Source organism: Azolla caroliniana, unplaced genomic scaffold (genome assembly GCF_043228905.1).
Source record: "Azolla caroliniana isolate FFs.n. ecotype wild unplaced genomic scaffold, voAzoCaro1.0.p SCAF_12, whole genome shotgun sequence".
Classification (NCBI taxonomy): Eukaryota; Viridiplantae; Streptophyta; class Polypodiopsida; order Salviniales; family Salviniaceae; genus Azolla; species Azolla caroliniana.
Window position 1 is genome coordinate 9,380,343 of NW_028230447.1, and position 21,180 is coordinate 9,401,522.

A 21,180-nucleotide genomic window follows, 5' to 3' on the forward strand; every position below is an offset into this window, starting at 1 on the left:
AAGAAAGTGTAGTAAGTTGTAAGAGTGAGAGAGTAGAGAGTTGTAAGAAAAACAGAAAACAGACGAGAGCGACTTGAGCTCTGCGTGTAATGGAATAGAAGCTTTTGTTTTGCTATAGAGGTAAGTCTCCTTCCCCCCTTTCCTTTTTGTCTTGAGCACTATACGATCCAACACATCACGATCCACTGTTCACACAGAAGAGCCGTAGTGCCTTCGTAACAGCTAGCACATGCTAAGCTGTCCAATACATTTTGGACTGAGGCGCTGATGACAACATTGTACGTGATTAATAGATCACTCTCACCACCCTTGGACGGAGATGTTCCACAAAGGGTGTGGACCGGCAAAAATGCGTCATACCGACACCTGAAGGTGTTCAGCTATCTTGCTTATGTGCATGTGGCTAAGGACCAAAAGGGAAAATTAGACCCAAAATCTTGGCCATGCACATTTCTCGGTTACGGCGATGACGAATTCGGCTATCGACTGTGGGATTAGTCGACAAGAAGGTCATTTGCAGCCGAGACATAGTCTTCATGGAGGAGAAGACTATTGTCGACAGGGAGAAGGAGTCGATAGTCGACTGAAGAACATGGAGAGCCGAAGGAGAAGAGGAAGATCCTAGCAAGCTGATTGAGTAAATCAGAGGAAGATGATACCCTTTGAGAGAAACAAGTGGGTGTATAAGTTGAAGCTGGGAGATGGCGGGAATCCACCCAGATATAAAGCCCGAATCGTCGTAAAGGGTTTTCAACAGAAGAAGGGGTGTCAATTTCGACGAAATATTTGCCCCGGTAGTGAAAATGACGTCCATCCAAACAATGTTGAGCATAGCGGCCAACATGGATCTAGAAGTCGAACAAATGGACATTAAGGCGACATTTCTGCATGGGGATTTAGAAGAAGAAATCTATATGTAGCACCTGGAAGGATTCGCCGAGAAGGGGAAAGAGAACTTGGTATGCCGGTTGAGGAAGAGCCTCTATGGATTGAAGCAGGCTCCCCGGCAAATGGTACAGGAAGTTCAAATCCTTCATGGCTGATCAAGGGTACCACAAAACACAAGTCGACCACTGTGTGTTTGTGAGGAAGTTTTAAGTTTTAGGTTTTTAGCAATTGGAAGTTTAGGTTTTTTTTGAGTAATTTTATGCATCATTTTCATGGCAATATTTGTTGTATACTTACAGTTTTTGGGAGTTTTTGATGTTTGTTTATAAGTTGGGCTCCTGGTGATAGAGGATGTCAGATAGCGAATGAGGCTCCTTTTGACAGAGTCGGGCTCCTGGTGATAGACGCTGGCAACTTTTTGTCCATATCAGACGGTGGAGATCGCATGTGCCATCAGCTGTGCAACCTACACCGTCCGCGCCCGCGATTCCCTCACTCGCCCTCTTTAATTTTTGGTACTAGTTAGACACGCGCATTCAGAGAGAGGGGGGGGGGGGTACATGATACATCTTACCCCAAACTATGACTAACTCATCGGTTTTTCTCGTTTTTCCTGGGACAGTTCTTGTCCGCTGTGTGTGAACGCCATTGTTGGCAGTTCGAGCTTCCTTCGCAAGAGAGACAGACAGGCAGACATACAGAAGCAGAAGCAGAGGCAGAGACAGAGACAGAGACAGAGACAGAGACAGAGACAGATGGATCAGAAATTCAAGATAATGTAGAACCCTAAAACGAACTCATCTCTTTCCTTTCTTAATGCAACCTTTTTTTTGTTCTTCCTTTTCTCCATACTTCATTATCATCATCTCTTTCTTTCTTCTTACTGTCGCCCTTTTTTTCCCCTTTTTTTGCATTGAAATAGTTATGGAATTGGATACCAGGGGAGCACGCTACATGTCATTGATGATTCTTCAGCTTTGGCTATTTGTGGAAATTCTATAAGCTCTTATAGCTTTGCGAAAGGATTAAGTACGCCTCTTCTATTGGGTTCCAGATTTGGCATTTCTGTATCTTCTTTCGATCCATTGAACCAGCGGATTGCATATGCTGAAAAGGTATTTTTTTGTATATAGTGAGAAACAAGTCTGTATGTGTTTTTCTTCAACATTATCAATCCAAAGCAAGGTCTTCTCCTACCGTATTGTCAGATTAGTCTAGACATTGAACTTTATTGATTTTTTTGTCTGTTTGAAAATGAATGGAGATCTATGTGTCTCCCAAGTTTCAATGGAAAACATGTTTGTATGTGTGCGTCTCGGATACTATCAATACAAGACAAGGTTTTTGTGAGGAATGATACTAGAGATGTGCAGAAACTAAACATAAAATCACCAACAAAGGTTCTTATGGTTAATTTTAATGCCATTGATGTTAGATTAGAGTATACTTTCTACGGAGAAATTAAAATGAAAATCACTGACAAGGATTCCTACGGGTAGTCTTCATTGTCATCTACGAGTAAAAGTTGTGCTGGGAAGTCTGAATGCTGTCAATTCTTGATTAGAGAGTTATTTGATTAGAGTATACTTTTAATGGGCTATTTGATTAGTATATCTTTAATGAGTTATTTTAGTTATTTGGGTGAGAGCACAGTTTGTAACGTTATCTTCATCTTTAGATAAGCATGTCAGATAAGGGTTAACAATAAACTTGAAATCACCTACAAATGTTCTAATGGGTAGTCTTATGCCATCAATGTTATATCAGAGTATACCTTTAATCGGAGAGGGGCTTAGTGCCATCAATGATGTACTAGGGTATATCTTTAATTGTCATGTAAGTGGGTACATTGTTCATAATGTTACTCTAGATAAGACATAAGGAAGCACCAGGCTCACTAAGAATATAATCTAGATTCTGTTACTCATGAACTCAGCTATACCATCTATTGTACATGTTATAGGGACTCCATCCCTCTGTGTATCTGTATCATTCTACAAAGAAACAGCTGCTTTGCAAGATTTCAGGTTTTGCTTTGCCTTCGTGGTTACAATCAATGACGTTGAATCGATTGGGAGATGTGGTCTCTGATTTAAGTTTCGCTACTTTTTCTGTAGATATTGCAGAAGTTGAGGTTTCAGCCATTGCATTCTCAAAAGATGGTCATAAGCTTATCACTGCTTCCTCTGAGCCTGATTTTAGATTGGTGAGCTTTTGTTTTTCTCAATCAAGGTTTCTGTTTCCTCAGTAACATATATCTTTTTAATCAATCCTTTGCAGTGCCTTTGGGATCTGCGAGATGAACAACCATCGAAAATTGCAGAAGGTCATTTGGATTCTGTTGTTGAGTTTGCTAGTTTTAACCCTGCAAACTCTGACCAAATATGTGTTAGTGGATCTGGATCTATGTCCCTATGGACATATGAGCACAATTTCCAGGTAACGGTATCTGTATGTAATATCGTGATCTCATAATAAGGGTGAGAGTATCTTCGAATGACAATATTTTATATGTGAAATACAGCGAATAACATTTACTTGCAAAGGTTTCTTTCCAAGACCATATGAACCACATTGTCATGTATGGTCAGAAGATGGGAAAATGATTTATATAGGTTGTCTGAAAGGTGAAGTTCTTTCATACAACTCAACATTGATTCCGCAGATGAGTTCTACAGATGATGAATCTGAACCGTCTTTTCTCCAACAACTTGTTGAAGGAAACTTTAAAACATCTGTGGATGCAAATACTTTTTCAGTCTCTGAGAATAATGATAGATGGCAATTGTTGAGAGTATCACAAGCCATGGAGAAGATCACCTCCATATGTCTAGGTCAGCTGCATCTCGTGATTGTGGATGTAGAAGGACATGTGTGCTGGTTATCACTGCTACCTGCAAAGAGCAAAGAGAAAGGGAATATAGTGTTTTCAGACATTAATAGCGTTGACATGGAATCTTGCACAACAGATAGAAGTTCTACATCTGGGGAAACTATTAATACTGTAACTGAAAATTTATCACGTGGTCAGGCTAGAAATTGTGTGGGTTTTGAAATGAGGGCAACGGGAAACACTGCATCAATGGTCATTTATTCCATGAATCTGGAAGTTACACAAGTTACAAATATGACATATACAATAGAGCAAACAAAGCTTGTAATTGGTGCAGCAAGTGGATGCATCATCATAGTAAGAGTCAACAAGCAAGGTTTACTATCAATGATTTCTGGAAAGTCTGGCGCAGCTCTTGCAGAAAGTTTGGCTATAATTGAATGGAGAAGTGCGTATCATTATGGTCCAATTCTTGGATTTGCTACCCTTGGGTGAGATGCAATTTTTGCAGTTTCTTTTGTGTCCTAGTATGTTGCTGTATATCTCATTGATAGAGGTAAATGATTGTCACTTAGGTATAGCTATATTACAAAACTGTTGTTTTCCACTTCTTCTCAATAGAGATGGAGAATGTTTCTTTTGCATCATGGGTATGTTTATGTAGATTTCATTGATAGATATGCATAGATAGCATGAGGATATTCCTAAATTTGCATTAAGCCTTTTTTTCCCTTTTCTGATTGATAGAAATGGAAAATTTGTTCTAACTTCTGGTCAAGATGGGACTGTACGTGTGTGGGAGGCTGATCGTGGAAAAGAGCTTTCTCGCCACTGCTTCAAATCTCCTCAGCTATGCATAGATAGTCATGAAGGATCGGTAAGTTTGGAAAGCATTTTTCAATTCTGAAACTGTTTCACTTTCTGATAACAAAAATATATAATAAGTCTTTGGGATTGAAGCACAGTTATATTAGCGATTTTTTGTTTTTTGATATCATTTTAAGATGTGATTTCTTGTTTGATCTTATAGGTCATTTCAACTCTTAAAAGACGTTAATATATCATTCATTCTTTCTTTTTAATGACCTTAGTTTATCTTTTATAATATTCTTTTGCTATTTGTGGCTATCTTGCATGGCTATTCTTCTTTGAAAGCTCACTATGCTTCTCTTTTATAAAGCGCATTTATCTTATATAGAGGAACACCTTAACCCAATTGAAAAGGAACCTAAAAAACCACATACAGAAAACTTATAACTTATTACCTTCATTGAGTTATCATACAGAAAACTTATATGTTCACATGAAAGAGGCCTGGAAGACTTGCTGCTCTCATATTCTTGGCATATGACATAAATTTATTATTTGGATCTACTGTTTGCAAATGAATATTGAAATAAAATCTAAGGTTGATGATTTTTAAAGTCAATTCTTTTTTTTATGTAGAATAAATGTATAGAGTAATTTGTTTTGTGTCAAGACGAATGAATTATAATATATGTATCTGTCCATTTGGAAAACTAATTGTCCCTTCAAATTTTTGATAGTTTTGTTTGTTCTTTCATACAGAACACAGCTGTAACAGGTTCACAAAATGGAAATTTGTACATGTTTAAAGTGGACTCCATGGGACGCTCCGCTATTGTTTTTCAGAATAAACTTCATATTTCTGCGATCGATAAGGTAAACACTAATTTTAATAAATTCGATGAGGGTTTCTAAAGATGGCGGAAGACTAGTTGAAAACAGATTTGAACAATCCTAGACATGGGGGATGTCTGCAAGATTCTATTTTGTACACGAGTTTGGAGAAAGTCTCATGCATTATTTATTTGAATTTCCCTTGAAGTCTTTCACATTACGACATAAGAACCTTGGTTATTATATACACTTATACCTCATACCTAATTAAAGCACCATTAAGGTCTTTGTCTTTATATTTACTTAGTAATATTTATTTTATTTTGATTTGTTGTTTCCAAAGACAAGACAACACTTAAGATGTAATCTCTTGTTTGGTCTTATAGGCCATTTTGGCCTCTTAAAAGAAGTTAATTTGTCTGTTTGTCTTTCTTTCTTTCTTTACATTTATATTTATCGAGTAATATTTATTTTATTTTGATTTGTTGATTTGTTGTTCCCAAAGACGAGACGACACTTAAGAGGTAATTTCTTGTTTGGTCTTATAGGCCATTTTGGCCTCTTAAAAGACGTTAATATATCTTTCTTTCTTTCTTTCTGCTACGTTTCTGTTACATAAAGGGATGGGGCAAACCAAAATGCATGTTCCATTAGATATCAAAGAGGGGAAGGTGACCTCTTATGCCATTTGATTAGACGAGGTGAATTGTATGGGAGATGATATAAAAGAGCTTTGAAAGAGGAAATGCAAAAGGAGACATATTAGAAAACATAGTTGAATGCCTCTTTCAAGATTGAATTATTCGAAGCCATACAAAAAGACATCACAAGTTTTGTGAAGAAGTCAAACTTACAACACGAGGATGACATGGCGAAGTACCTAAAGATAACATGAATGACTTGTTAGTTGAGTTGGAAACGAAAGCCGAGAAAACGATGCCATGAATTGCAGAACAAAATCAGGGCATTAGATATTGTTGAGAATGTGTGAACATGTGCTTATGAAGAAAAGGATGATGTGTGAAAAAGTGTGTGAGCACACTTTATTGTAATCCGGTGTTAATGTAGTCAAAGAATATTAGATATTCTTATGACAAAATTGTACTCAAGTTCGATTTTGTCATAAGAATATGAAGCTAATTGCAGATTCTAGAAAATTCTGTGAGCCGACACAGTATCGCCAAATAATTGGGAGACTTATCTACCTAACTATCACCCGACCAGATCTTAGCTATCCGATTGGGGTTCTTAGTCAGTTCATGGAAACCCCCCGCGACACTCACATGGATTGTGCTAAGCGAGTGTTACGTTATATTAGTGGATCACTTAATTATGGTATCTTCTATAAGCGTGGAGCACCACTTCGACTTGAAGGCTTCACAGATGCTGATTGGGCAGGCAATGCATCTGATAGGTGATCCACTTCGGGATTTATGTTTTCACTTGGTAGTGGAGCAGTCTCTTGGAGTAGCAAGAAACAACCAACAATCGCTCTATCGAGCACTGGGGCGGAGTGTAGGGATGCAGCTGTAGCTGCTTGCGAAGCTGTATGGCTTAAAAGACTGTTGAAAGACTTCAACGAATTGGTGAACAAGCCAATACTGATTCACTGTGATAATCTCAGCAGCATTCAGCTTGCAAAGAATCTGGTGTTTCACGCCCGGACTAAGCACATAGAGGTGCACTATACATCCGTGAGCGTATATTGGCCGGCGACATTGACCTCCAATACGTTGGCACCAACATGCAAGTGGCTGATATTTTCACTAAGGCGCTAGGTCTTGACAAGCTACGACAATTCTCAGTGGATCTAGACCTTAGAACACTCGATATGATGAGCTTGGGGGAGAGTACAAGTACAAAGACGAATGAAAACATGGAGAATCAGCACCATACAAGAGGAAGAGTGAGACCGGCATCGGCAAAGTAAGACCGACACATCTAACTCGACTTGACCCGGCAAGTTAGAGGAAGACTTTCCAAAGCTCGGAATTTTTTGAAGTTAGAGATAAACTCGACCCTGTAGGCACCCTTGACAAGCTTGAAATTTTGGATCAGCAAGATCGACATTGCTAGATCAAGATCGAGTACATAGGAACAATGGGAAAACCACAGTCTAGTAGTCCAACCAACTGTAATCAGGTCTTCAACTACACCAAAACAACCAAGCTTAAGAGGACACACAATTGACCTTGAGGGGGCGTGTTGAGAATCAAGCTCAACTTGTGTGAACATGTGCTTATGAAGAATAGGACGATGTGTGAAAACGTGTGTAAGCACACTTTATTGTAATCCGTGTAGTTGAGTGTTAATGTCGTCAAAGAATATTAGATATTCTTATGACAAAATCATACTCAAGTGGATATCTTGGTTAGATTCCACCAACACATTTAATATGGCAGTCCCTTGAGGACTTGTATATAAAACCCCCTTTGCCCATTCTGTTTTGTTGATGATCTTTAGTTAATTAATATAGCTCTCTTCAGTGCATAAGCTGTCATCCCCCTATTGTGTATTTTCTTATTATTTTCTGGTTATTCTCTCTGATTTCTTCTCTTGCTTATTCACCCACTCTCACACAAACACACTACGCTTCTGAATACTCAACTCTACTAGAGTTAGATTCTTTACAGATATTCCATTTGCTTCAGCATAGAGGTGGGGTGGGGTCATTTTATAGACATAAAAAAAGAAAAGCTTTCATATCCAAGTGAAGGAAACTCAAGGATGATACAAGTAGAAACTTGGGAATTGAGTCTTAACAACACAAATAACTGGAAAGATTTAGAGAGATCTTTAGTGTCAATGAGTGCTTGCATGATAAGGAGCAAAGCACTGGTGCTGAGGTGGAAATGAGAGCAGTCCCTATAATCATCGAGGCATTATTTTGATCAGTGACCTATATCCAACTGCTTTGGGAGCTCCCAAAAAGAAGGTACTCAAGGTTGGCACTTATGTCATCAACACAACTTGCTGATGGTATGCTTAAATGCAACACTGATTCAAGTCACATGGCGTAAGCTCCCTAAAAGAAGGTACTCAAGGTTAGCACTGCCCTGTTCCAATATAGCTTGGATTGTCCCATCTAAACATGTCCAAAGTGAAAAAGTATAGAATGATCTGTACTGATATTATTAACTTGGAAAACAAGATAACATGGATCAGCCCCAAAATATTACTTGGTACGAAGATGACCCAATATAAGACTCACTTTTTACACAAATCGGAGGATGTATTTATCTTCAGGCCTTATAGAGGAGGATAGAGACAATAAGAAGAGAATTTATTGCTGCTTTGTGGATTTTCTAAAAAGCTCTTTCTGCCCCTATAGATATGCAATGGGAAATCTATGCATTGTATAAATTTGTGCTAGAAAAAAAGAGAACTTCCAATGGGTTGTTAGAGGCTGTATTCCGATCAGTGACCGGTATCCAACAGCTTTGGGAGCTTCTTAAACGAAGGTACTCAAGAGCTTCTTAAGAGTTCTGGCATTTTGACCTCTTAAAAAGACGTTAATACGATGGATCAGGCAATAGAGATTATGTATGTCAGTCCTGGACTCGTGGAACATGATCTCACCACCTTTGTCATCAATAGATAAAGGCCATTACCTCCCGCCATTGCAAGTGCTTCCTTGGCTTTGGGGATGTCTCTTTTCTGGATGGGCCTATGAAAATATCTTCAAAGACAAAAATTACAATCTGATTTAAGAATCATACTGTGCTGTGTGTATGAACGTTTATGTAAAATCTTCTATGGCATAGAATACACTACATTTGAATGTACTGGGATAGAATGAGCCATTATGAATTTTGATGAGTTAACTAGCAAAAATATTTTAGTTCCTGAAATAATTGCACAAAATCATGTAGGTATCATTTAACAAAAGCTCAAACCAACTAGCAGCTTCCTGTAAAGATGACGGAAGGCTGTTCTTTTTGCGGTGTGGACTCTCAGATGTAGACGAGCTAGAACTTTTGGGGTATACTACATTCGATGATAGTATCTTATCTATAGCATGGGACATACCCACTGAAGGTTAACTTTTTCAAACTCAAGTAATATAACCATCAGAAGTTTACATAGTAGCTATGCCTGAAAACTGAAATAATAACTATCTGATTAATATACTAGAAATTTATTCAGTAGTTTTGGTTATGTCAAAGTTTGAAGAATGTAGTTAACCTAGAAAACAGAATTGTTTGTGAAAGTGGAACAATAATTATCTGAACTTCACAGTAGAATTCTATTTAGTGTCTTTGGTTTCTGTAACTATCTAAAGGATTGGAAATAGACTTCTATCAACCGTCATTTGGTTTTCATTGAAGTTTGTGTTTCTCAACACTCTTTGAAGAAGTGGTGAAAATTCATATTAGAATGCAATACTCAGTATATTGTCTAGTCCCTATCCTCAGTTGATGGCATGATGTCTGAACCTGCTTCATTGGTGTGAAAAGGACACATGTCATGTGTACCTCCGAGTTTTTGGTTTGAATAATAAAAAAATCTGGAGACATATACGGAGAGGGACTTATAATTACTATAGTCTTTCTTTATCCACTTTGATGATATCTTTTCTTATCCATTTATTTATCTGTCACCAGCTATGCCATGCAGATCATCCGGGGTCTGAATGATGTGCCACTACATTCCAGTCACCACGCCCTGAGCCTCCTGTCAAAGATCCATAAGCTCTTATTTAAGATTCTTTTCACCACGTTTTCTGGGATCCAAGGGCGTGCCACCATTTTGAAACACTGAGCTTTGAGTCACCCCTCAAAGGTCCATGTGCCAAAAGTGTTTTCCACATACCTAAGGGCTCGTTCCTCCACAATTGAGTGAGTAGAAAGAAAGTTGGGGGAGAAGGAAGAGATCACCTTTTCTGTTCATAAGGAATTGAGTTCTCGTCCCTCTAACAGCCTTCTAAATGCACACAACCTAGCTGTATGCAGGTTGTCTTAACACAAGTTCCCCCATTCTGTGTGCAAAATTAAGTCAATGATGGGCGTCTTCCTTGAGTAATGGTGAAGGTGAGTTTTTGAGTGAAACATGTCACTTATATGTAATTTAGTGCACTGCTGAATCAATAAATTTATTTCAGGTACTGATCAAGCATACATATTTGTTTCACTTGCACGGGGGGAGATAGTGAAAGTTAAGGCTCCAACTCAGGCGGTAAATGGAGATCTTTTCCTTGATAACAAGTCTCTAAATTGTATAAGGTACAGAGCTTTTGAAATAACTACAGTATGTTCGAAATTATAATAATGAATTCATCATGATAGATAGATTTAAATACAGTTTCCGGACACAAGTTCCACTCCTCAGTTTTGTGGTTGGAAAGTACTATCTTGAGAAAGAAAAGGTAGAGCGCAAAATAGTATGGGGAATAGGCCAAGATAAACGGATGCAACAATATCGTATTCCTCAAACTGTTCAGGGGTGGACTGGATCAAGTGGCAATGCAGTTCATGCACATTTTAATATGCCAGGTCATGCAAAGATAGGAACAGCATTGGGTTAGTATATCTGCTTTTTCCTTTTCAATGAGAATCATATTAGATAAGGTAGGTTTTGTGAATCTGACTCGTACACTTTGACTTTAGTGCTTCATTGGGAGACATCAACTCTGATCACAGGAGCTGAAGATGGAGCATTGCAGATTAGAGATACTGTTTTGGATCCTCTTCGCCAGCCTCAAAAGGTCGTTGATGTTCAGTTGTATGATGGTTATCTAGGTGGAATTACTTGTTTGATTGTTGGAGACAGTAGACTATTTATTGGAGGAGCAAATGGTGCTATCTATTGTGCTGAGGTACCAGCAATAGGATTGAAGATAACCTCTGACACAACTGGTAGGAATATTGCATGTTTCCATAGAAATGATTGTGCTTCTAGGACATTCATATCTTATTATTTATTTTTGAAGAAACTTGCAAATGCCACAGAAAATAGGAGATCATGTAACTCTGTACAGTCTGTGAGTCATTAGGTCTCATCTTACCTCCTTTCTGTTGTCCAGATAAGGATAATTTTATTGGGGACGTGTTTGCCTCCTTTCTTGATTTCCCGAGTTGCAGAGAACAATTCAGGATGAAAGGATGTGCATGACCTTGTATGTGGTCCAATTGAAACCTTCTCTGAAACCTTCTTGAACTACATAAAACTGTTGCTATTTAGAGCATTTACGGAAACAGTGCACCAAATAGAAAAGGCATGATCTCAAGTTTGTCATAAAAGGGTAATCCGTGTAGTTGTCGAGTGTGTGAAAGCACACTTTATTGTAATCCGTGTAGTTGTCGAGTGTTAGTGTGGTCAAAGAATATTAGATATTCTTATGACAAAATCGTCCTCAAGTGGATATCTTGGTTAGATTCCACCAACACATTTAATAGGGCAGTCCCTTGAGGACTTGTATATAAAACCCCCTTTGGCCATTCAGTTTAGTTGATGATCTTTAAATAATTAATATAGCTCTCGTAAGTGCATAAGCTGTCATCCCCCTACAGTGTGTTTTCTTATTTTTCTGGTTATTCTCTGTAATTCCTTCTCTTGCTTATACATTCACTCTCTCTCTCTCTCTCACACACACTACGCTTCTGAATACTAAACTCTACTAGAGTTAGATACTCTACATGGTATCAGAGCATGAGGGTTAGAGATCCTTCACTGAGCTCTACCATTGAAACTGTGTGAGCAGCTAGAGACGCTGTTTTAAAACCTGCTATCGTCGCTGCAGTTTTGCACAACAAGAGGCTCACCTTAACAGGATCATACGAATCAAGTTAAATCAGAAAAATGAATGCACAGATGGGTAGCGCACTTCCAACAGAGAAGTTGGACAGGCACAACTACGCATCTTGGGAATATAAGATGCAGCAGTACTTAGTTGGGCAAGGGTATTGGAGTTATATCGAGGGAGCTTAGGAAACAGCCCCTGATATTACAAGTCCAAACTACCCCACTTGGCAGCAAGGCACCAGTAGGGTAATGTATTGTTTGGCAACATGTGTGCAAGATCACATGTTAAGCTATATTCGAGATGAGAAAGCCCCAACATAAGCGTGGAAAAACTTGAAGAAGATTTTCGCGGCTTCAACCACAGCGAGAAAACTTCAACTCCGGCAGGAGTTGAACAATATTCGTCAGGGGGATATATCCGTGACGGACTATACCCTCTGGAACAAAGACTTATGCGATTCACTTGGCTCCATCAATGTCGCAGTTGATGATGACGAGATGGTGCATATCTGTCTTGGCGGCCTTGCACAAAAATATGGCTCATTTCGAACTGCCATAACAAGGGAGAACCCCCCAAGCTTTTTCGACTTGCAATCCATGCTAATGGTTGAGGAGAACCATACACGGTCGAAAAGCACAGCATCTGATGGGCAGATGCTATATACAATAATGATCTCAGTCGAGGTCACGGTCGTGGTCGTGGAAATCGGGGGAGGAATGGCCGAGGAAGAGGTGGACGACGAGGTCCACAACAGTTTAATTCCAGGCAGCAAGAAGGTCGAAACAGCCGAGGGAATTCTGGTAGAAAGGGGAGCTTCCACCAGCCTGCATCAACCAGGCAGAACCAGCAAACCGAGTGCTGGTATTGTGGAAAGCCTGGCCACTTTGAAGCCGAGTGTTGGAAGAAGAAGAATGACTCAGCTGCCTCACCCCGGCAGCAAACAAACTATGCTGTGATGGCTGACCTAGAAAACAAAGCGCCGATGTTTGTTATGCGACACCGGGCGAATATCATGATAACAAGTGTTTCCCAACCTGATGATGTATGGTTCGTGGACTCAGGTGCCTCAAATCACATGACAAGTCATCAAGAATGGTTCATGAATTTGAGGGAACCCGAGAGACCCGGAGTGGTGGACACCGGTGATGACTCCACACACATGATTGAGCACATTGGAGATGTGGCCCTTAACAATCACGACAACAAGGGCTACATTAAGGATGTATTGCATGTCTCGACAATCACAAAGAATTTGGTCTCGGTTGGCCAAATTGTCGAACAAGGAATGCAAGTGCGATTCAACCAGGAAGGTTGCTTCATCGAGGATAAAGGCCAACTTATCGCTCATGCAAGAAGAGAAGGTCGCATGTTTATTCTTGATGCGACGGAGGTGAACACAACAATGTATGCAAAGGGACTCAAGGTAGAGTTTGATATTGAGTTGTGGCACAAAAGGGTTGGCCATCTAAACCTCGGTAAACTCCGATCAATGCAAACAAAAGGGGCTGTGCATGAATTGCCACAATTTACTTCGAAACATCCTGATAATGTATGTGAGGCGTGCCAACTAGGCAAGCAACATAGGCATCTATTCCTAAGCGAAAGAAATGTGAGTAAAGGCACCGCCTCTGACAAGCCCTTAGGAGACTGAGCTTTTCCTGACACAGATTCATAGAGTGCATAGATTCCCCATTGCATATCTATAGGAACACCAAGGGCTTCTAGCCGCTGCATAAGCCGAGCACGTGGCACACTGTCAAAGGTTTTTCGGAAATCCACAAAGCAGCAATAAATCCTCTTATTGTGGGCGCTGGCCTCCTCAATAAGGGCTCGGAGGGTGAATATGTGATCCAAAGTTGTGAACCCCTTCCGAAATCCTGCCTGTCCAATTGAACGACAGCCATTTTGCTGTGCCCATATACTCAATTCTGATTCTAGAATCGAGCCATATAGTTTAGCCAAGTAATGGCCAATCATGATTGTCCTATAGTTGCTTGGCATCATGGGGTCTCCACTCTTGAGGATTGGCACAATGGTATGCTGAGTCCATCTAGTAGGAAAACCTTCACACATGGCTCTATTAAAGATGTTTGCTAGCAATGGGAGCAAGGTGTCACGAGCATAGATAAAGTGTTCACCCACCAATCCATCATGATCTTGGGCCTTCCCAAATTGTAGCTGATCAATGGCATTTCTTACATTTTGTGGTGTAAGGAAGGTTAATTCATGTGGGCGTGAGGCATTCGGGTGGGGAAGAGGAGGTTGCCCCAGGATATCAATTGTCTCGCGAGTGAATAGATACTTAGCCAACCCACTCTCCTTAGCATATACATCCTTTGTGCATCCATCCTTTACCTCAAAGCGTAGATATGCATGATCAGCTGCCAAGGCAATAGGTCTTCCCGATATAGTGAACACTTTTATTTCAGGTATAAGAGATGGAGGTCCCATTAGATAATCGACTGTGCTTGCACCCCCTTTTGGGTTCCAACATGTCAAAGAATCTGATCCAGGCCATTGTGTCAAGCCTTTCTTGTCAATATCCATGAAGCGGATGACAAGGGCTTTAACTCTGTACTCATCTCTTCCCACCCTCCACACCGAAGCAAATGGAATATCTGATGCTCCAATGTTTGTTCCGAGATTCTTGGCATCTTCTTGTGGACTTCACTTTTCGGCCCAACCAACCACTCGTACATGCAACGCGCGAGCTTTCTTCTTGGCTTCTTCTAAAGTAGCATTCATCATTGCCATCCTATCCATGGATGTTCCTTTTTGCTTTTTTACTACCTCTATCCAAGGAGCATTTGCTTTAATTTCGTTTTGGGCGTGCTCAGCTTGAGCTTTGGCATCTTTGGCCATGTCTGCCCATGTTTGCATTTCTTTCGTGACATTGGCTTTCACTGTAGAGATGCATCTTTCCACTGCTTCTTGTCCTTTTTCGAAATCCACTTTTATAGCTCCTAACTCAGCCTTACTTGAGGATATTTTATCCTTAAGGTATTGTGTCATGTCATCCTTGAGCTCTAAGTGTGATTTCTCCACATGGGAGAGAGAGAGAGTACTGACCTTCAATGGATCCTGATGATGAAGACGATTGATCAACCCAATGAACAAGAAAGAAAAGAATGACTACACTGTTAAGTAAAGAAATTTGTGTTTGAAGGGTATTCTGGTAAATAGGGCTTGTAGATTTGAGTGTATAATTATTTTATAAAGTGTATTTTTTTGGACATAGGGGTAGTTTGGTAAATTTGGAACTTCTAGGGGCATTCTGGTAAATAGACGAACTTCCAGGGGTATCCTGGTACTTTTCCCTTGAATTTATTAAGAAAAAAAGAAAAGAATGGATGCACAAGCAATTTTCTATCCTCCACTGCATTAGATTTTAACTTGGGAAAAATGTTCTAGTATTTACACTAGGAAAGATTCAAATAATTCCTAACATATTTTTTGACATGGCAACATATGGTGACCATGTACATGTAGGGAACTGTGGGTAACCGTGAAAGAAAGAGGAAATATTGTAGCATCTAGGTCAGGAAAAATTCAAATATTCCCAACATAGTTTTTGAATGACAACAAAAAGGAAATAACGTTAATATGCTCATAGAAACCATAAGTTTGAGTGAATTTTAGCTCATGCAGAGCACGGTTTATTTCATTTATCGTAGCAATCCTGAAAACGTGATGATAGTGCATACACCTCTTGCAGTTGTGACATCTATTATCTTCATGTGTGAACATCCATATGAATCTTTCTGTGTAAATTAATATTCTTTCTGATTAAATCAATGGACAAAGTATGAAAATCAATTCACATTGTGTCTGACAAGTACATCGGTGTGCATTCTAATGCATACATCTCTTGCAGTTGTGTCGTCTATAATCTCCATAAATTGATATCTATATGAGTCTGTCTGTGTAAATTAATATTCTTTCTGATGAAATAAATGGATCAAGGATTAAAATCAATTCACATTGTTTATGACACCTACATCCGTGTGCATTCTGTATACTAGCCATGGATGCACTAAATAATATTACCATGTGTGTGAGTACCATGTTTTGAAGGTGAATAAGTGAGTTTGAACTGTTACTTAATTTAAGTAGTGTAGAAAAACAGAAGGATATATTAACTGTACCAATAGCCTTTGGAAATTCACTTCATTTACTATTAGAAAAACAAACACTATGTCTCAGCTTTATAATTCTCAAAGACCCAAAAAGAGCAATACTGAGACTTGAAATCAGATGATAGATCTATAAACAAACTGTAGTGTAATACAGAATATCTTTTTATCATTTTTTCCATTGAATGTTTCATGGCTGTATAATCAACCAAAATATGAAGTATTCTTTTTATGTATGTTAATTAAGTTTTTTATCCGTGATGAAGTAAACATAATTTAAGCTGTCAACTTTTTCAATATAGGAATAAATGCAAAAGCAAGGATTAGCATTGCTCCAGAGAGGACAAATCATGATTCATGGTCTGAAGGGGATCCATTAGGACAGCTTTCTATGATAGAGAAATATGCAAAAATGGGTGACTCAAGGTACAAGCTGTTATTTGGTCTTCATTTCTCTGCAAAATGTATCCCAGTAGAATAGTTCACAAAGTAAAAATTCAAACCATACGTGGTATTGTAGCTATATGATTTGTAGATGAAAACTCTTCAACATGGTTACTTAGGCCTTTTATCGTTTCAGAATTATTCAGAAAAAAGGGGCGTATTGATTGTGCCAAAGACCATCCAATTTGCCAAAAGACCTTACTCTGATGATTATACACAAGTAATGTATACAAAACTATAACTAGAGTATCCCATTCATCACCAACGCTGAGCTGTGCAAAATTCACCTTTCTTGGGTCTTTTTGATTGACTTCTTCTTGGCTGTCTCTGGGGAATAGGATGTGGCAATTTTGTTACGGGTCCTTTTTCCATGTTTATCAAAAAAGCTAATGTGCTATTATTGGAAATAATTTATGCATGCATAGTTGGGGCTTTCAGGATACAGTTAGAAAGCGGTGGACTGAATGTAAAATACTGACCACCGCTTTTTAACTGTATCCCGAGAGTGGTTCCTTGAATAGATGAGAAAGGGGTTTGTTGAATCAATCTTGCACTGCTTGGTTTCAGGACATACGTTCAATTTTTGTATTACTCTATGAAATACTCAGTGATTGATTGGTCACAGTATCATGACGTGATTTTTGAACTACTACGTTAAACGTAAAGAGCTGTAATTGGCAACTAGTGCTGTGGATTTATTTTTTTGTACAGTCTGTCTGAGCTAAAACGTGGACTAATAAGAAGGACTAATAAGAAGTTTCTGGTAGTCCACTTCCATTATGGCATAAGAAACCATTGAAAGACATAAAAATTATTGGAATGTATCCAGTATAAGAGGCCCAACATCATGAACTGAGTTTTGGTTTAATGTTAAGATTTTTTTTATGTGAAGGTCAGTAGTTACAAGCCAAGGTTATCGAACAGAAATCAAGAAAAAGATTCAGAAGATAAAGCAGGAATTTCATGATATCGTTGACATAAATGAAAAGGTCTTATGGTGCTTCTGGAATGTTTCCGTTATTTGACCAAATTTTCTGGGATTTTTGTATGTTCTATTTTCAATGAGCATGTTGAACAATATTCCTTTTAGGCACCAGAGTTGGAAAAGCTACTGCCATCAGAATTGATTGTTGATACAGATCTAGAATGTGAGCTGAGGTCTGATGGCGAGAAAAGAATCATTAGTGTTCATGAGCAGGTTTCCCTCAAAGCTTCTGCATTTTGTCTTACATATCTCTAAAATGATTGCATGAATTGAATCACATCTGTATAGTTCTTTTATGCAGGTTATTAGGGAGAACTTAAAGAAGGATATAATGGTGGAACGCATTAAACAGGAGTGTTGGAAAGATGTTGCAGAGGCAGGTTTGGTTTCTTTCCTCCCCTCAGCAGTTATAATAACTACTATTATTGTCCCTATCCTCTTTTCATGGGAAGATGTGCTTAGGCATCTTTGTGATGGTCTTTGGTATGTTCTAAATTCAATATAGGTGGTCCATTGGTGCTTCCTACAATTCAGAGGCCTTACATTTTGGATCAACCTATGCTAGAGATATTTCAAGACAAAAATTGAGAATCTTAAATTTATAGATGAGGAGATTCTTAAATGTCTGGTTATTCTATTTCTATTTACTTTTTACTTAGCTGCATTTATTTTGGGGTTATTGTTCTCAAAGACGAGACACCATTTTAAGATGTAATCCGGGATACACAAATGGGCTCCAGACCAGGACATAACAAAGGGGTTACAATTGATCGGGCAATAGCAATTTTCCGTGCACATAGGCCCCGCTCCCATGGACCATGACCTTGACACCCTTGTCATCGACAGATAAAAGCCATTATCTCCCACTATCGTAGGTGCTTCCCTTGTTTCGGAGACATTTCCATTCTGGATCGACCTATGCTAGAGATCTTTCGAAGATAAAAGCTACAATATACTTAACTTGAGAATCTCACATGTGCCAAAAACCAGATTCCCTCGTTTCTTCTCTTTTCATCTTATTTACTTTTATATTTACTGTGAAATATTTATTTTATTTTGATTTGTTCTCAAAGACGAGACAACACTTAAGATGTAATCTCATGTTTGGTCTTATAGGCCATTTTGGCCTCTTAAAAGATGTTAATATATCTTTCTTTCTTTATTTCCAGAGTATTACCAAGAATAGTCTCAAGCATTGTTGGTTCACATATTCCATTTCCTCTAATTGTGGGCCAAAGCCTTGGTTAAAGAGGCAACGATATCTCCCTCTGATTTCATAAAAAAATAATGCAATGTCAAGCATAGTGTTGTTCAGATTGAATCCCATGATGACTCAATTGGCAAATTCATTCATACAAAGGCGTGCATGCACATCTGCCTACCTCAATCTATAATTGACGTGAAGAGGTTTGTAACTGCCCTATCACACTGTGCATTGTCTGGGGTAGATGCATGCCCATATAAGAGGGCCTAATGATGAATCCATTCTCCTATGTGTGTAAAACTTTATCCTTATAGTGGGCCATCTTCCAAACAAGAGGTGTTGTAGGGTGGATCCATGTTCTTCCTTTATTTACTTCGATAATATCAGTTCGGATCACCATTTTTTCTGCTTTGGTGATGTTTAAATGGGGAAAACCTAAGCTATATTGGAAACAGGGTAGTGCATTTATGCTCTTGCCAATTGACTCAAAACCATTATTGTGTTTCTAACATAGAAGCAATGATTATTTTCTTGCGGACAGTCATCGAGACCTAAGGACAAAATTGTGTTTGAATCCAAATGAGAGATTACATCTTACAATGTTGTCTCATCTTGGAGAGAAACAGACCAAAATAAAAAAAACTAAATTAGTAGAACTGCTTAAGTTACCTGAGATTTTCATTAGCCAAGGGAAAAAAGGGTTTGTACTGCTGAGTATCTTGATGAGCGTATTATATTCCATGTCATGTAGGTAAACATTTGTGGCCATTTCTGCAAGGTTGTCGAGTACCAAATTTTCCTCTGCATCATAAAAATCAGCCAAACAATAGGGCAGCAAATCTAGCGAAATATATTCGTATTATAGAAATGCAGGAGAATGAGTACACAAAAGAACTGAAGCTAGTTGTAAGCAGTCAAATGGATATACCAACAGTGCCAGGATCTATTTGTAGTGAGAGTTCAGGCACAGTAGGAGAAGATGACATATCATGTAGAAGTAGGGAGGATATTACAACTATGAAGGAGGGACCCAGTGATCCCTCTATACAAATGACAAACTTCGAAACTGCAGCACCTAAGATTGAAGATGCAAGTCCTGGTCGAAGGAGCTCTATTATGACGGCGCGAGATTCCAGTGCAGGGAAGATAATGGAGGTTGAAAATATTACTAATAGGGCGCCTAATGATTCAGTAAGTCCTTTGCCTACACCTGAAGAAGATCAGGAAGAAAATGAATCTCCCACTGCAGAGCTACTCGATAAAGGACCCATCTCAAATCTACTATATGGATCGTTTGAGCTCTCAACCCCAAAAAGGAAGAGAACTCAGGTAAGTAAATCAAGCATATGGATAGATTTCTTTACAATCATGCAGATGATTATTTTTACATGATTCCAAGCCTTTGATTTATGACGTACTATGCAAAACCTTTACAGAGATTCCTATTGTTTAAAGAATTGCAACTTGCTCGTGAAGCTTTCAATAAACGATTTGTGGAATTGGAGGAGAACAAAGAATCAATTATTGAAAAGATAAAGGAAATGAATACAAGGATTACTGAGCTCCAAAGAAAACTTGGCCTAAAGGATGATTTTGTCCTGCCTCAATTGGATCGTCACGATGTAAATGCTATAAAACATTTACCTGGAATTTGTACCTATTCTTTTACCCCCTCTAAATTTCAAGTTTTCTGTATCCAGGACTTTGAGAGCATATTTGTAGTAAAGGATGAGGAAATTCATGTCCTAAACTATATGGCTCTTAAGAAGAAAAAGGAAGATGAGATGAATGATAAGAAAAGGTCTGTGTTTTTTGGCTTTCTTAAGTGTAGAGAAATGCCTTGTTGCACTTCTTAAATTTCCATCATATGAAATAGCATTGATTAATGAATATTTCCAAATATCTTGCATGTGCATCTGGCCATTAAAAAGTGAGAAAAGCCAAGCCAGCATGTCCAGTAAGATATTATCAGTAATCTTCACAGTTTAAAATAAATGATTGATACTTCTCATTGCCACCTTTTTCTGGAGCCTCATTCATTCTGCCTAACATGGGCTGTTCCATAAGGGAGAGGTTTCCAATGTGAGGGAAGAAACACCAATATTGGGTTATAATGGGCTAAAGGGATGTGATCTGGATGAATGATTCTTACATGAATGCCAAATTGCAATTGCCGGATCTTTTGTAACACCTTTCGAATCTTGTGATTGAGTCCCTATTTGTATGCCCCTTGATTGACTTGTAGCGTGAGGAGTGCTGGAGCTAAAGAAGGTTGTGATGATTCTTTGCTGATAAGGTTGTGGAAATATC

At 38.7% G+C, this 21,180-nt stretch overlaps 1 protein-coding gene across 2 annotated transcripts in view; it reads left to right on the forward strand.

The window, feature by feature from the left end:
* The first annotated feature begins 1,499 nt into the window (after positions 1–1,499).
* LOC147857047 (uncharacterized) overlaps positions 1,500–21,180 on the forward strand; it is a 36,280-nt gene continuing 16,599 nt past the window's right edge. For both annotated transcript variants that reach the window (XM_087328300.1, XM_087328301.1), the window contains exons 1-19: positions 1,500–1,666; positions 1,811–2,003; positions 2,852–2,915; positions 3,006–3,094; positions 3,169–3,327; positions 3,413–4,212; positions 4,469–4,598; positions 5,291–5,404; positions 9,235–9,400; positions 10,464–10,584; positions 10,664–10,881; positions 10,969–11,217; positions 16,540–16,663; positions 17,574–17,670; positions 17,772–17,879; positions 17,968–18,046; positions 19,622–20,199; positions 20,307–20,492; positions 20,571–20,671. In XM_087328300.1, the coding sequence (XP_087184426.1) occupies positions 1,644–1,666; positions 1,811–2,003; positions 2,852–2,915; positions 3,006–3,094; positions 3,169–3,327; positions 3,413–4,212; positions 4,469–4,598; positions 5,291–5,404; positions 9,235–9,400; positions 10,464–10,584; positions 10,664–10,881; positions 10,969–11,217; positions 16,540–16,663; positions 17,574–17,670; positions 17,772–17,879; positions 17,968–18,046; positions 19,622–20,199; positions 20,307–20,492; positions 20,571–20,671 (3,599 nt within the window). In that variant the 5' untranslated portion in view covers positions 1,500–1,643. The remainder of the gene's footprint in view (positions 1,667–1,810; positions 2,004–2,851; positions 2,916–3,005; positions 3,095–3,168; positions 3,328–3,412; positions 4,213–4,468; positions 4,599–5,290; positions 5,405–9,234; positions 9,401–10,463; positions 10,585–10,663; positions 10,882–10,968; positions 11,218–16,539; positions 16,664–17,573; positions 17,671–17,771; positions 17,880–17,967; positions 18,047–19,621; positions 20,200–20,306; positions 20,493–20,570; positions 20,672–21,180) is intronic.